The following is a 17,764-nucleotide window of genomic DNA, read 5'->3' on the forward strand; positions in this document are numbered from 1 at the left end:
AGCATATGATTCAAATTTATATCTGTCAGTAGACTTGCTATGGAAGTGGTAAAAGCTACAACAAAAATGGCGGGGAGAAGAGGCTGTCAAAGTGGAGGTACGTAAATAAGACCACCCACAAAAAGGCGCATCTTGAAGAGACGGTCAGAGAGAAGCTTGAAAACATAATTTTTGACCAAAGAACCAGCATTACATGTTATGTAGACCACGAGGAAGTGTTTTACATGTAGAGTGAAAAATCGTAATATCTTTAAGCCCCGCCCATCCATTAAAACTGCCCTCTGGAGGCCAGTACTGCTACTGCACTCTGACACCTGGTCTCCACTTGTCCTGAAAGACTAACTCATTTAACTACTAGCGCTTGGAAAAGCCACAAAAGGATGAGAATGTATTTTAGGGGTCCCTGAGCAAACTGTTCGAGCTTAGCACAAAAAATAACTCCAACCTCGTGAACACACAAGACAACTTGTCTTTTATTAGTAAGTAAACAAACAAAGGCTCCTAATTTAGTTTGCTGACATATGCAGTGACATGTGTAGATGCACATGAATTTTTTTTAAAGGGTCATATTATGTATTTGTTTACATGTAAGCACTCCCTTGTGGTCTACATAACATATAATGGTGGTTCTTTGGTCAAAATTTTGCATAGATTATGTTTTACAGATCATCTTCAAGCCGCTTTCTGACAGTCTTTTTAGGATGCACCGTTTTGTGGGCGGTCTTATTTACGTGCCTCCACTCTGACAGTGTCTTCTCCCCTTCCATAGCGAGTCTAGTGTTGTTCCGATACCAATACTTTGGTACCGGAACCAAAATTATTTTGATACTTTTCGGTATTTTTCTAAATAAAGGGGACCACAAAAAATGGCATTGGCTTTTTTTGAACAAAAAAAATCTTAGGGTACATTAAACATATGTTTCTTATTGCAAGTTTGTCCTTAAATAAAATAGTGAATATACAAGACAAACTTGTATTTTAGTAGTAAGTAAACAAACAAAGGTTCCTAATTAGTCTGCTGACATATGCAGTAACATATTGTGTCATTTATCTACCTATTATTTTGTCAACATTATTAAGGACAAGTGGTAGAAAATGAATTATTAATCTACTTGTTCATTTACTGTTAATATCGGCTTACTTTCTCTTTTAACATGTTCTATCTACACTTCTGTTCAAATGTAATAATCACTTATTCTTCTGTTGTTTGATACTTTACATTAGTTTTGGATGATACCACAAATTTAGGTATCAATCCGATACCAAGTCGTTACAGGATCATACATTGGTCATATTCAAAGTCCTCATGTGTCCAGGGACATATTTCCTGACTTTATAAACATAATATACATTTTAAAAAAACGAAAGAAGATGTTGTGATGCCAAGAAATATTGACGTAATCATAGTAGTATCACTCCTGTACTTGGTATCATTACAGTGGATGTCAGGTGTAGATCCACCAAAGGCGTTTGTTTACATCGTGACGCCGGTGAGCTACGGTGTGTAGTGAAGCATGTTTAGCTATTCCTCGTCCTGCAGGGGTGATACTTGTAAGAAACTTACTTTATTTGTCGCCATTGAGACCAGGATTAGTGATTTAGAAGTCGCTAAAACACTGCCGACAGCGGCTGAACTTTAGCCGCTAACTAGCTAGCCATGTCTTAAAGCACCTCTTCCTGAGGGCGTTTCAGTGTTATAACTTCACCTTTATTGTTAGTTTTTAAGCCAAATGCGTCCGTTCTCATTTTTCTGTCTACACACTGTGTCTGCTTGTAAGTACTCTGTGATTGTGTGCTGCCGAACATGCTCGTAAACCAGAAATGACACCACGTGACGACGACGGGGGTGCAGGGGGGTGGGGGACCGGTACTTTTCAGAGGCAGTATAGTACTGAATATGATTCATTAGTATCGCAGTACTATACTAACACTGGTATACCGTACTACTCGAGTCCAACCCCCTTCAAACTCACACGCGTCCAACATGGCGGGTGATGGATAGCCCCGATAAGGAGACTCGCAGTGTTTTACATCGCGACAAGATGAACGAGCGCCGCCACGATCGGCGAGCGCCGAGCTAGCAGCCGCCGAGTCACACTTTCTCGGCAGATTGTGGCGTGAAATGAGACGTCTGGCTTTTGAAAGGCCTTTGTTGTTCCTGAGCACTGAACGCCGGGTTGGAACAGCGTATAAAGACGAGGCTCACGCGCTCAGCTCGGCCGTGCCCTGAATTCAAAGAGAGGGTTTCAGTGCATTCGCCATCATTTCGAGACCAAGCCTCTCAGACGACAATTGAACTGAAAGGCAATGATGCTAAAAGTCTCCCCAGACAGTTTATTTAATAGAAGCGCCTCAGGAACAACAAAAAGCGAGCGTCGGCGGTCTGAAAACATCTCTGTGGACCTGACCAGACTCCCTAAAGCTGGTGTTTGTGTGTCAATTAGTGCACCTGTCACACCGAGTCGGATTCCTCACCTTCGCCTGGGGTCGCGCAGGCCGCAGGCGCCATCCTTTGTTGCTATAGCGATGCCCATCTTTCCCCGCGGGCACGTTGGGCGGAGTCAGCAGGAGTTTCTCCAGCTAGCAAGAAAAGAAGAAGATATCAAACTTGAGCTTGTGAGGAATTGATCACATGACATAACGGACATTATTAGAGATGTCCGATAATGGCTTTTTTGCCGATATCCGATATTGTCCAACTCTTAAATACCGATACCGATATATACAGTCGTGGAATTAACACATTATTATGCCTAATTTTGTTGTGATGCCCCGCTGGATGCATTAAACAATGTAACAAGGTTTTCCAAAATAAATCAACTCAACTTATGGAAAAAAATGCCAACATGGCACTGCCATATTTATTATTGAAGTCACAAAGTGCATTCTTTTTTTTTTAACATGCCTCAAAACAGCAGCTTGGAATTTAGGACATGCTCTCCCTGAGAGAGCATGAGGAGGTTGAGGTGGGCGGGGTTTGGGTAGGGGGTAATGGGGGGGGGGTGTACATTGTAGCGTCCCGGAAGAGTTAGTGCTGCAAGGGATTCTGGGTATTTGTTCTGTTGTGTTTATGTTGTGTTACGGTGCGGATGTTCTCCCGAAATGTGTTTGTCATTCTTGTTTGGTGTGGGTTCACAGTGTGGCGCATATTTGTAACAGTGTTAAAGTTGTTTATTCGGCCACCCTCGGTGTGACCTGAATGGCTGTTGACCAAGTATGCCTGCATTCACTTGTGTGTGTGAAAAGCCGTAGATATTATGTGATTGGGCCGGCACGCAAAGGCAGTGCCTTTAAGGTTTATTGGCGCTCTGTACTTCTCCCTACGTCCGTGTACCACTCCGTACAGCGGCGTTTTAAAAAGTCATAAATTTTACTTTTTGATACCGATAATTTTGTTCAAGTACCTCGGAGTCTTGTTCACGAGTGGGGGAAGAGTGGATCGTGAGATCGACAGGCGGATCGGTGCGGCGTCTTCAGTAATGCGGACGCTGTATCGATCCGTTGTGGTGAAGGAGCTGAGCCGGAAGGCAAAGCTCTCAATTTACCGGTCGATCTACGTTCCCATCCTCACCTATGGTCATGAGCTTTGGGTTATGACCGAAAGGACAAGATCACGGGTACAAGCGGCTGAAATGAGTTTCCTCCGCCGGGTGGCGGGTCTCTCCCTTAGAGATAGGGTGAGAAGCTCTGCCATCCGGGGGGAGCTCAAAGTAAAGCCGCTGCTCCTCCACATCGAGAGGAGCCAGATGAGGTGGTTCGGGCATCTGGTCAGGATGCCACCCGAACGCCTCCCTAGGGAGGTGTTTAGGGCACGTCCGACCGGTAGGAGGCCGCGGGGAAGACCCAGGACACGTTGGGAAGACTATGTCTCCCGGCTGGCCTGGGAACGCCTCGGGGTCCCACAGGAAGAGCTGGACGAAGTGGCTGGGGAGAGGGAAGTCTGGGCTTCCCTGCTTAGGCTGCTGCCCCCGCGACCCGACCTCGGATAAGCGGAAGAAGATGGATGGAGATGGATGGATTTTGAAACCGATACCGATAATTTACGATATTACATTTTAAAGCATTTATCGGCCGATAATATCGGACTGCCGATATTACATATATATATATATATATATATATATATACACACACTTATATATATATATATATATACACACACTTATATATATATATATATATATACATATATATATACACATATACATATATATACATATATACACACATATATATATATATATACATATATATATATATATACATATATATACACACATATATATATACATATATATATATATATATATATACATATATATATATACACATACATACACACATACACACATACACATATATATATATATACAGATTTTCCGTTCATCAATCCAAGCAACATTTCTAAGTTTTACAATATAACTAAAACAATTCTTACTTACTAAACCGTCCCATATGTGATGTCTGTAGAAGTGTTTTCATGCGTATTTGTACGTGCTATTGTAATGTAATCAAGCTAGCGTCGTTAGCATTAGCTAATATGCTAACACGTTTACGAGTGCCTGTGTCAGTATTAACTGACTTCATGGCATTCTTTTCAAATGGTTTTAGTTCCACATAGTTCTCAGTAAATTCACCAAAAAGTCTCCGTGGACTTACTGAATCTCTTTAGCTGGTTGGAGAGCTAGCTTATGCAGCTAGTGGGTCCATGACGATGACGTCGTTAGTATTAGCTAGTATGCTAACACATTTGCGAATGTCTGTGTATGTATATAGTATATATATAATAACATATAAACATAGATATATTCATACACACGTTTTATTGTAATACATATACTATAAATACATTTAATTAAATTAAAATTTGATAAATAATTAAATGATAAATCTGTTACAAATAATCTATCATTTAATTTGTTTATTTTTTATTAATTATGAATGAAATAAAACATTACACAAATATGTATATACGGACAGTTTTATTTGCCCAGGTTTTAGGGACAGTCTGTTCATTACTTGAGGTTTATCCTGACAATTCCTATATTTCCAATTGGAAAAAAGAGGAAAAAAAAAACCATTTCAGACTGTGGATTTGAATGTAGGGATGTGCACCATGTTCTGTTTTTCAATGCGGGCTGCAGTGGAAACAATCCTTGAACCGTGCAAAGCTGCACTACAGTGATGTGATATCGATGTGATACGTTTAATTCTCCTTTCCAATGCACGCGCTCTCCTGATGCGGCGGATGCTCCATGGAGCGAGAGAAGGGCGTGTGGTAGTGTTTCTGTACATTTATCACGTTTATCAGTGGAGCTGACAGCTACACGACACCTTCTTATTAAATCTCTGGCCTTCAAGCATCTACTGACGGCTACATGGACGCTACACCTTCTTCTCCATTCCACTCATCACTCCAATGCGTTCTCACTCACCATTTTACACCTTTTAGCTCACATTTGTTGGCCATCTCTTGGCATTTATTCACGTCTGACCGCTCATTCTAAAGCCGGAGGGTCCAAAGTGTGGTCTGGGGGCCATTTTGTGGGCCGGGGACGCATTCTAACGATAAGAATATCCACGGTGGCTTTTATAGAACATTGCAAATGATTATTAATGCTTAAAGTTACCGTATTATCCAGACCATAGGGCGCACTGCAGATGAATGGTCTATTTTAGGGCGCATTAAAGGAGTCATATTATTATTGTTTTTTTCTAGATGTAAAAGACTTCCTTGTGGTCTACATAACATGTAATGGTGGTTCTTTGGTCAAAATGTTGCACAGATGATGTTTTACAGATCATCTTCAAGCCGCTTTCTGACAGTCGCTTCCGGATGCGCCGTTTTTTACGTCTTATTTACGTGGCTCACCTTCGGCAGCATCTTCTCCCCCGTCATCTTTGTTGTAGCGGTGTAGCGTGCAAGGACGGGAGTGGAAGAAGTGTCAAAAGATGGAGCTAACTGTTTTAATGACATTCAGACTTTACATCAATCAATAACGGAGCAGCATCTCCTCATCCGGAAACAACAACACCGGAAATATGTCCCGTGAAAAACCGTCCGACCGAAACTCTAATGACTAAAGTTCCTTGAGTAAATAATATAAACTCACTACACCGGTATGTTTTAGCGCTTTCATGGGGAGTTTACTGACAGATATAAGTAAGAACTTTACTTTATATTAGAAATGGCAACAGCGGAGGATGAATGTCCCATAACAAGAAGATAGAGAAAAAGAAGAAGCTCATCGACTACGGGGTCGTCACGGACTACAAAGGCGGACGCGCGCAATTTTTCAGGACTTATGCAGATCCCAAATACAGATCAGCAGGTACCAGAATGTAAGAAAAGTTGCTTTTGCATAATATTGCAAAACAAAACGCCAGATATGGCTTACATTATACACACACCATAATAATACCTGTATGTTGAAGCACAGTACACATACTTGCCAACCTTGAGACCTCCGATTTCGGGAGGGGAGGAGTATATTTACAGCTAGAGGAGGAGTATAGAATTCACCAAGTCAAGTATTTCATATATATATATATATATACATATATATATATCAATCAATCAATGTTTATTTATATAGCCCTAAATCACAAGTGTCTCAAAGGGCTGCACAAGCCACAACGACATCCTCGGTACAAAGCCCACATAAGGGCAAGGAAAAACTCACCCCAGTGGGACGTCGATGTGAATGACTATGAGAAACCTTGGAGAGGACCGCATATGTGGGTAACCCCCCCCCCCCCCCTCTAGGGGGGAGGGTTACCCACATATGGTCACATATATATACCCACATATATACAGTATATACATATGTATGTATATATATATACATACATATATATATACACACATACATACATATATATACATACATACATACATACATATACATACATACATACATTATATATATATATATATATATATATATATATTATATATATAAGAGAAATACTTGAATTACAGTGTTCATTTATTTACACATATACACACACATAACACTCATCTACTCATTGTTGAGTTAAGGGTTGAATTGTCCATCCTTGTTCTATTCTCTGTCACTATTTTTCTGACAATGCTGAACACCCTCTCTGATGATGCATTCTGCTTCGTCTCCTTGTTGTGTGCGCAGTTGTGCACTGCACTCTCTAAAAGCCGTAGATGTTATTGTCACATATGCATGTACAGTAGATGGCAGTATTGTCCTGTTTAAGAGTGTCACAACATTGCTGTTTACGGCAGACGAACTGCTTTACGGTAGACGAAAACGTGACTGCTGTTGTTGTGTGTTGTTGCCGCGCTGGGAGGACGTTAATGAAACTGCCTAACAATAAACCCACATAAGAAACCAATAACTCGCCCTCATGATTGGGCAGGAACGCTGTTTATATTGTGGGAAAGTGGATGTGAAAACAGGCTGTTGACACGTCACTCAGGTCCGCCTGAATTTCGGGAGATTTTCGGGAGAAAATTTGTCCAGGGAGGTTTTCGGGAGAGGCGCTGAATTTCGGGAGTCTCCCGGAAAATCCGGGAGGGTTGGCAAGTATGACAGTACAATCCATCAGGCGGTGCGGCTTCATAGCTTACTAAAAGTGTTTTGTCTCGTCTTGTCTCATAGTAACACTGGTACTATTGTATTGTTAGCGTACAGGAGTTTTTCTTGTTTTTGTTTGTATGGTATTGTTCTTGTATTATACTGTTTATGTTAAATGTGGAATGATTGATAGGGGTTGGGATATTATAAGCATCTGCTTCATCCAACCCTTTTTCAAGCCTTGCACAAATGTCTCTGCCAAGATGTAAAAAAAAAAGTGTTGTACTGTGCAGGTTTGAAATAAATATTTCAATTCAAATCAAAATCATACTAAAATATTTTGATAGATTTTTGAGCGCCGTGTGTAATGTTCTATATTTTCAATGGAACATATAAAATGTTGGTGTTGTTTACCTGAGTCTTATGTTTGACTGCCATCTACTGGTCACACTTGTCATTACACCATGTACCAAATAAAATTGCTTCGAGGTCGGTGAGCAAAACCAGAATTATTCCGTACATTAGGCATTATAAGGTGCACTGTCGAGTTTTGAGGGAATAAAAGGATTTTAAGTGCGCCTTATAGTCCGGAAAATACGGTACAAGACAACACGTTGCATTGTTGGTAGTACAAAAACAAAAAATGTGCAAAGAGTGTCGTGTGCATGCCTCACCACTAGTTGGCGATGACACCCATTCCAATAAGCACTTGCATACATACAAGTCTTTTGACTACGCAAGTATGTTCAATACTTTGACATCTTTGACATTTTAAGACTCCACCACGTCACGCAAAAGGTCAGGACACTTTTTCAGACGGTGTGGTAAATGTGTGCATGCAAACAAACACTGTGAGAACCCCCCCCGACCCCCCATGGGTATTGCCTTTCAAAAGGATATTACCCAAATCGTTTCTCATTGCGCTCCATCCGTTCATTCAGCTGGCTGCATTCATGACACCGCTATCATCTGATTGAAATCAGCTTAGGGAGAAAATCCCTCGCTAAGCCCGGCGTGGTTTTGCTACAGGGACCGGGGGCAGAGGTGGGAGGGACGCAGGAGGACGTACAGATGTGGGAGGATGTAGGTTTTCTCTTCCTGGGGCAGCCATTTTGGAGGCGGCCCTCGAAAACATGCCCAGCCTCTCCGCAGTATCAGAGTCCCGTCAAAGTCAAAAAAGGTCCTCATTAGAGAGATGTCCGATAATATCGGCCTGCCGATATCATCGGCCGATAAATGCTTTAAAATGTAATATTGGAAATTATCGGTATCAGTTTTTTTATTATCGGTATCGTTTTTTTAAATTTTATTAAATTAACATAAAAAACACAAGATACACTTACAATTAGTGCACCAACCCAAAAAAACTACCTCCCCCATTTACACTCATTCACACAAAAGGGTTGTTTCTTTCTGTTATTAATATTCTGGTTCCTACATTATATATCAATATATATCAATACAGTCTGCAAGGGATACAGTCCGTAAGCACACATGATGGTCCACTAATAGTACTAACCTTTAACAGTTAATTTTACTAATTTTCATTAAAGTTAAAGTTAAAGTCCCCATGATTGTCACACACACACGAGGTGTGGTGAAATTTGTCCTCTGCATTCGACCCATCCCCTTGTTCACCCCCTGGGAGGTGAGGGGAGCAGTGGGCAGCAGCGGTGCTGCGCCGGGAATCATTTTTGGTGATTTAACCCCCAATTCCAACCCTTGATGCTGAGTGCCAAGCAGGGAGGTAATGGGTCCCATTTTTATAGTCTTTGGTATGACTCGGCCGGGGTTTGAACTCACAACCTACCGATCTCAGGGCGGACACTCTAACCACTAGGCCACTGAGTAGGTTAATTAATTAATTAATTAATTAATTACTAGTTTCTATGTAACTGTTTTTATATTGTTTTACTTTCTTTTTTATTCAAGAAAATGTTTTTAATTTATTTATCTTATTTTATTTTATTTTATTTTTTAAAATAAATGCTTTAAAGTGTAATATCAGAAATTATCGGTATGTTTTTTGGTTTTTTTAAATTATTAAATCAACATAAAAAACACAAGATACACTTACAATTAGTGCACCAACCCAAAAAAACTACCTCACCCATTTACACTCATTCACACAAAAGGGTTGTTTCTTTCTGTTATTAATATTCTGGTTCCTACATTATATATCAATATATATCAATACAGTCTGCAAGGGATACAGTCCGTAAGCACACATGATGGTCCACTAATAGTACTAACCTTTAACAGTTAATTTTTACTAATTTTCATTAATTACTAGTTTCTAAGTAACTGTTTTTATATTGTTTTACTTTCTTTTTTATTCAAGAAAATGTTTTTAATTTATTTATCTTATTTTATGTTATTAATTTTTTTTTAAAAGGACCTTATCTTCACCATACCTGGTTGTCCAAATTAGGCATAATAATGTGTTAATTCCACGACTGTATATATCGGTATCGGTTGATATCGGTATTGGTAATTAAAGAGTTGGACAATATCGGAATATTGGATATCGGCAAAAAGCCGTTATCGGACATCCCTAGTCCTCATTAAGAATAATATCATATTTTCCGAACTTTAGAGCGCACCAGTATATAAGCCGAACCCCCTAAATTTAAAAGGAAACATTTTTTCCCCCCATATATTAGCCGCAGATATATATGTTTCGAAATGAATTATTTACTCAATATTTATTTACATTTAGATGTCCGATAATATCGGCCTGCCGTGGCTAACAAGCAAGCTCGCTCGGTGACTGACTAACGACACCATGTCTATGGTTTGGGATTATTTTAAAGTGTGTCTGACGGATAAAAAACTAGCAATTTGCAATTACTGCAAAAAGTTGGTTATGTGAGGAGGAACAAAGACGTCTTTGTTTAATACGAGCAATTAAATCTCCCACCTCTTCAAGAATCATAAGGAGATACACGATGAATACAAGCGGAAGATGGATGTGAGCCCAGTTTATAATTCCCTGTTATACAGTATGCCAGGTAGTCTTGCACTAAAGGAGGACTATGTTATTGTTTACTTTATTACTCTAGTACAGTGGTTCTCAAATGGGGGTGCGCGTACCCCTGGGGGTACTTGAAGCTATGCCAAGGGGTACGTGAGATTTTTTTTTAAATATTCTAAAAATAGCAACAATTCAAAAATCCTTTATAAATATATTTATTGAATAATACTTCAACAAAATATGAATGTAAGTTCATAAACTGAACATCAAATCAAGTAGGCTATTCCATTAATTACCATAAACCCAGAGTTTCCCCCATGCCATGATGGTTTGACCCTCACTAAAATGTCTGTCAAAAAGAACTGTGAAAAGAAATGCAACAATGCAATATTCAGTGTTGACAGCTACATTTTTTGTGGACATGTTCCATAAATATTGGTGTATGTTCTTTTTTTGTGAAGAAATGTTTAGAATTAAGTTCATGAATCCCGATGGATATCTATTACAATCCCCAAAGAGGGCACTTTAAGTTGATGATTACTTCTATGTGTAGAAATCTTTATTTATAATTGAATCGCTTGTTTATTTTTCAACAAGATTTTAGTTATTTGTATATCTTTTTTTCCAAATAGTTCAAAAAAGTCCACTACAAAATAACAATATTTTGCACTGTTATACAATTTACTAAATCAGAAACTGATGACATAGTGCAAAATTTTACTTCTTTATCTCTTTTTTTTCAACCAAAAATGCTTTGCTCTGATAAGGGGGTACTTGAATTAAAAAAATGTTCACAGGGGGTACATCACTGAAAAAAGGTTGAGAACCACTGCTCTAGTATACCCTAGACCAGTGGTTCTTAACCTTGTTGGAGGTACCAAACCCCACCAGTTTCATATGCGCATTCACCTTCTTTAGTGAAATTAAAAAAACATTTTTTTTCAAATTCAAGACAAAGTTATGTTTTTGGTAACACTTTAGTATGGGGAACATATTCTAAGTAACAAGAACTTAATTTAGAGTTATTTTGGACACTAGGGGAACATATTCTAAGTAATAAAGACCAAGGTTAGAGGGTTAGGGTTATAATAAGGCCATGCCGAATAAGGCATTAATAAGTACTTAATAATGACTAGTTAAGAGCCAATATGTTACTAATTTGCATGTTAATAAGCAACTAATTAATGGTGAATATGTTCTCCATACTAAAGTGTTACCATGTTGTTTTACTGGTGCACAAAATGAACTGTGCATGAACATCACCTTGTTCAAAGAACAAAACCAACACAGTGCATAAACTCACAACTAATTACACAACTGCGAACCAGTCAGCTGTTGCCGTATCCGTAATACGCCGATAGGGAGAAGTTTGTATTTACACGAGGAGTCGGGTGTGTTTTGACCTCCGCCGAACCCCTGAGGCCGACTCACCGAACCCCTAGAGTTCGATCGAACCCAGGTTAAGAACCACTGCCCTAGACTGAAGCTGTGTGCCTTCATTGTTTTTGTAGCTGTTGTTTTGAGGCATGTTTAAAAAAAATAATGCACTTTGTGAAAGTCAAAGTGTAGTATTTCCCATAGTTGTAGTGGGTATCAGGATTATCTCAGGGAGAGCATGTCCCAAATTCCAAGCTGCTGTTTTGAGGCATGTTAAAAAAAAGAATGCACTTTGTGACTTCAATAATAAATATGGCAGTGCCATGTTGGCATTTTTTTTCCATAAGTTGAGTTGATTTATTTAGGAAAACCTTGTTACATTGTTTAATGCATCCAGCGGGGCATCACAACAAAATTAGGCATAATAATGTGTTAATTCCACGACTGTATATATTGGTATCGGTTGATATTGGAATCGGTAATTAAGAGTTGGACGATATCGGCAAAAAAAGCCATTGTTGTTGAGTGTCGGTGCTGTTGAGAGCTCGGCAGAGTAACCGTTTAATACTCTTCCATATCAGTAGGTGGCAGCCGGTAGCTAATTGCTTTGTAGATGTCGGAAACAGCTAGAGGCAGTGTGCAGGTAAAAAGGTGTCTTATGCTTAAACCAAAAATATACAAAAGGTGAGTGCCCCTAAGAAAAGGCATTGAAGCTTAGGGAAGGCTATGCAGGACGAAACTACAACTGAACTGGCTGCAAAGTAAATAAAAACAGAATGCTGGACAACAGCAAAGACTTACTGTGGAGCAAAGACAGCGTCCACAATGTACATCCGAACATGACATGACAATCAACAATGTCCCCACAAAGAAGGATAAAAACAACTGAAATATTGCTAAAACAAAGTAGATGTGGGAAATATCGCTCAAAAGGAAGACATGAAACTGCAACAGGAAAATACCAAAAAAAAGAGAAAAAGCCACCAAAATAAGAGCGCAAGTCAAGAACTAAAACACTACACACAGGAAAACAGCAAAAAAGTCCAAATAAGTCAGGGCGTGATGTGACAGGTGGTGACACTACACCTACTTTGAGACAAGAGCTATAGTGATACATGCTTGGTTATGGTTTAAAGTCCATCCATCAATCTTCTACCCTTGTCCCTTTCGAAAGTCATATCCAACAATTGCGACAACGATTTTTTACTGTCAACTGAATTTGTTTTTTTTAATGATTTTTGCTGGTGGTGTGCCTCCGGATTTTTTCCACGCAAAAACTGTGCCTTGGTTGAAAAACACCGTTCTAACCGTCCATAGCGTTTCTATTCGTATGGATTCTTCATTCATCACTCCGAGAAACGTTTGTAAGTTTTACAATATAACTAAAACCGTCCCTTTGTGTGACGTCTGTAAGAGTGTTGTCATATATATTTGCGTCGTTGCAGCTAATATATGGAAAAAAAAATGTTTTCCCTAAAATTTTGTGGGTGAGGCTTATATACCGGAAAATACTGTACTCACAAGTTAGAACACATACAAAAAGGACATATGTGTCACATAAAGATTGTGAATGATAGGCAATACAAAAGTGCAGTTCCCCTTTAAAGTAGTCCCATGTCTATCACTAATACGACTCATAAGTAAATAGCGTAATTTGCTGAAAAGATGATACATAAATACACGTGCACATAAAACCACACCAAATGTTCGGCCATTAGAGAAGGCACACAAGAAGCGACTAATTCAAATTTATGTTGAGAAATGCATACGCCTTTATGGGCTTTTTACTTAGCATCTTTATGACAAGGTGACATTACGGCGAGATAAATGACAAGTGAGCGTCTCCCCATCAAACAAACTGGGTGGAATTGCAGCGGTGACTCATGATTTGCACACAAAAACACAGCAATTGTGTGATAATTGATACAGCAAAGTATAAACCTGCATGCCCATATTTGGGATATCCTGTGTATTAGTGCGCACTGTCTAATTAGTAGAAGATTATCAGCCGAGAGAGCAAAATCCCAAAGTGGTTTCTGGGTCAGATGACTGATGGGGATGCTAATGGGGCTCCCTCGCCTCTTTTGTGGGCGAGCCAACTTGATGATGCGTCTTTTAGTAGGCCCATTGAGGAGCCTGAAGGTCCGCATCTGGTCCACTCAAACAGCGTCTGACTTCCTCCACGACCCTCAATGGAGGCCTTGTGTCCGCCGCACACGGACCAATAGGAGGAGGGGGATGAGGGGGTGCATGTGCAGACCCACAGAAGAAAACACAGGGATGGCAGGGAGATGAGTCACACCACTGATTCTCAAACTGTGCTCCATCTAATAATCACCTAATTAAAGATTTAACTGTGTGTACTGTAAATTCCGGACTACAAGCTGCTACTTTTGTCCTACGCTTTGAACCCTGCGGCTTATAAAACAGTGCAGCTAATTTGTGGATTTCTTTCTCCAAGAAAACCAAGCAAAGACACTAAAAAGGTTTATTATTGTTTATGCTATGTCGCCATCTTTTGGGGGCGTTTGCTCACTGCACTTCCATCTGTTGCTTTCAAATGTAAGTAGTGATGTGACGAGGGACGACGTGGCGCGGTTGGGAGAGTCAAATGGAAGTAGAAGTGATGTGACGGGGGACGAGAGTGGCCGTGTCAGCAACCTGAGGGTTCCTGGTTCGAGCCCCACCTTCTACCAACTTTGTCATGTCCGTTATGTCCTTGAGCAAGACACTTCAACCTTGCTCGTGGTTAGCGCCTTGCATGGCAGCTCCCGTCATCAGTGTGTGAATGTGTGTGTGAATGGGTTGAGTTGAGTTTGAGTGAATGTGGAAATAGTGTCAAAGCGCTTTGAGTACTTGAAGGTAGAAAAGCGCTATACAAGTATAACCCATTTACCATGTTCCTTCTTCTAGCCATCCATAGCGTTTCTACCCGTACGGATTCTTCCTCACTCCAAGTAACGTGTAAGTTTTACAATATAACTAAAAATGTTTATACTTACTAAACCGTCCCCTTTGTGATGTCTGTAGGAGTGTTTTCATGCATATTTGTACGTGCTATCGTAATGTAATCAAGCTAGCGTCGTTAGCATTAGCTAATATGCTAACACGTTTACAAGTGTCTGTGTTAGTATTATTAACTTACAATGGCATCCTTTTTGTATTGTTTCAGTACCCTTTTTTTTTTTTTTTGAGCTTTCAACCGGAAGTAGAAGGGCCATTCTGTCTTCTAGCCATCCATAGCGTTTATACTCGTATGGATTCTTCATCACTCCAAGTAACGTGTGTAAGTTTTACAATATAACTAAAACCGTTTATACTTACTCCTACAGACATCACACTTGGGACGATTTAGTGTTTTCATGCATATTTGTACGTGCTATCGTAATGTAATCAAGCTAGCGGCGTTAGCATTAGCTAAAATGCTAACATGTTTACAGGTGCCTGTGTTAGTATTATTAACTTACAATGGCATTATTTTTGTATTGTTTCAGTCCTCTTTTTTTTTTAGAGCTTTGAACCGGAAATAGAAGAGCCATTCCGTCTTCTAGCCATCCATAGCGTTTCTACTCGTATGGATTCTTCATTCATCACTCCGAGCAACGTTTGTAAGATTTACAATATAACTAAAAGCGTCCCATGTGTGATGTCTGTAGGAGTGTTTTCATATATATTTGCACGCACTATCGTAATGAAGCTAGCGTCGTTAGCATTAGCTAATATACTAACACGTTTACAAGTGTCTGTGTTAGTATTATTAACTTACAATGGCTTTCTTTTTATATTGTTTCAGTTTCACGAATGCCTCAGTAAAATCACCAAGACGTCACCGTGGAGTTATTGAGTCTGTTAGCTGATTGAAGAGCTAGCTTCCGCAGCTAGTGTGTCCATGATGATGACTTCTGTTTTGTTTGATCAGCCGTTTTACTGCCGTTTTACAGGCACCGTATGGAAATAATGAGGGTATGTAAATAAAGATTTAAAGTTAAAGTACCACTGATAGTCACACACACACTAGGTGTGGTGAAATGACTCTCTGCATTTGGCCCATGTGAGGGGAGCAGTGAGCAGCAGCGCTGGCCGCGCTCGGGAATTATTTTGGTGATTTAACCCCCAATTCCAACCCTTGATGCTGAGTGCCAAGCAGGGAGGTAATGGGCCCCATCTTTGGAGTCTTTGGTATGACTCGGCCGGGGTTTGAACTTACAACCTGCCGATTTACAAAATATTCCTGTGGTAATAACTAATTTCGCAACGTATATATCTGCAGCTAAAAAAAAATGTGGTGGGTGTGGCTTATTTACCGGAGCGCTATAAAGTCTGGAAAATGCGGTAATGTTACAGTGGCCAAAAATATAAAATATACTTGATAAATTAAACCTCTGCCTTGTTTTTGATGAATATTTAGGCCTACTACGCTACTGTATTTTAATGTTCGGTCGTCAAGTGTTTTCTCGGGTGGTACGTTTGAGAAGCCCTGAGTTAGAACACAAGAGAAAAACAAACGAGGACGCACTAATGAGGCCACAAACGCACGGCAGGGTGAACAAACTGAAAGGATGACGGACACGACAACAAACCCTGACCGTCACATGACCAGTGCACGGAAAAACTTTTAAAAAATAGCGGCTTTTGAGTAATGTATCAATTTTATGGAAAGTTTGAAACAGGTCAAATTATTTTTAAACGCTCATGCAAACAAAATATAAATATCTACAATACATCCTGTCTGCTCAGATGTGTCTATCTGTGCCAGTCCTACATCTCACAATCAAATCCATGACTTCAAAAGGCAATAAAAGTCGACGCATTTCACGGTTAAATTGGTTCGAATATTCATCAGCATTTATTTATTTGGAGCCTTTATTTGTCCCTGGATAATTGCGGTAATTACCAATCTATTCAAGCTAATTTCTAACAAATGACATGCACCTAATTAGAAACACACAAGAATGTGTTCATTAGTTCATCTGTAGTTCTTATTCATACCAGCAGAGGGACCTATAGTAAATCTGATCTTGCCCTAAATATTGGAATAAACATATTTCCCCAAACTTTTTTAGTTAAATATTGTTTTCCTGTTCAATTAACAACTTTTCACGTTAATTTAAAAAAATATTAAACTATAGTTTCTGCAATTTTATGAATGTTTGCTTGTTTCATTGACGTCCCCATGACCAATGAAGGACTTTAAGAACATTCCAAACTTGAGGACTTCAAGCATGAGTGCAGTGACTTTGTGGACTTGTTTAATCATTTCTTCTTTCGCTTCCTATTTTCTCTCTCAGCAGGCAGACGTGTGCTGACGTTGACCTTCGGGGTCTCCTGAGTGGACAAAGACGGATTAATGATGAACCAGCCCGCTTATCGACTGACGGACGGACGGACGGACGGACGGACGGGGGGCTTCGTTAAAGTCAAGCGGGGGCCGGGCGGTCACGTACGACGGGCGCCTTTGTTTTTGCAACATTGCGTCAAAGATGGCGTCTCTCGTAATTGCTGACTCGTCGTTTTGGACTAGAAAATACCACCATGGCATTTAGCACCCTGTATACACGTTTACCTACATTATGTGTGTGCAGCACCCTGTGTGCTACCTACTGAAGGACCAACAATTATTTGCACACATCTTTAACACTTAAAGGTTCTCTGCTAAACATTTTCTACTCCAAGACATTGAGAAACTACAATACATATAAGTATCTCAACTTAAGGGTTACTTATTGGTTCTTAATTAACTTAAATCAACGTCTCCAATTGAAAACAATTCAAATATATATTTATTTAAATGCACAAATTTAACATGTAACATGCCTTTTAATAAGAAAACAAACTTTTAGATAAAACAAATATTGTATTAAAA

At 39.6% G+C, this 17,764-nt stretch overlaps 1 protein-coding gene across 2 annotated transcripts in view; it reads right to left on the reverse strand.

Moving 5' to 3' along the window:
• ppargc1b (peroxisome proliferator-activated receptor gamma, coactivator 1 beta) overlaps positions 1–17,764 on the reverse strand; it is a 241,653-nt gene that overhangs the window by 23,013 nt on the left and 200,876 nt on the right. For both annotated transcript variants that reach the window (XM_061976634.1, XM_061976633.1), the window contains exon 4: positions 2,476–2,580. In XM_061976634.1, the coding sequence (XP_061832618.1) occupies positions 2,476–2,580 (105 nt within the window). The remainder of the gene's footprint in view (positions 1–2,475; positions 2,581–17,764) is intronic.

The sequence above is a fragment of the Nerophis lumbriciformis genome, linkage group LG16, assembly GCF_033978685.3.
Source record: "Nerophis lumbriciformis linkage group LG16, RoL_Nlum_v2.1, whole genome shotgun sequence".
Classification (NCBI taxonomy): Eukaryota; Metazoa; Chordata; class Actinopteri; order Syngnathiformes; family Syngnathidae; genus Nerophis; species Nerophis lumbriciformis.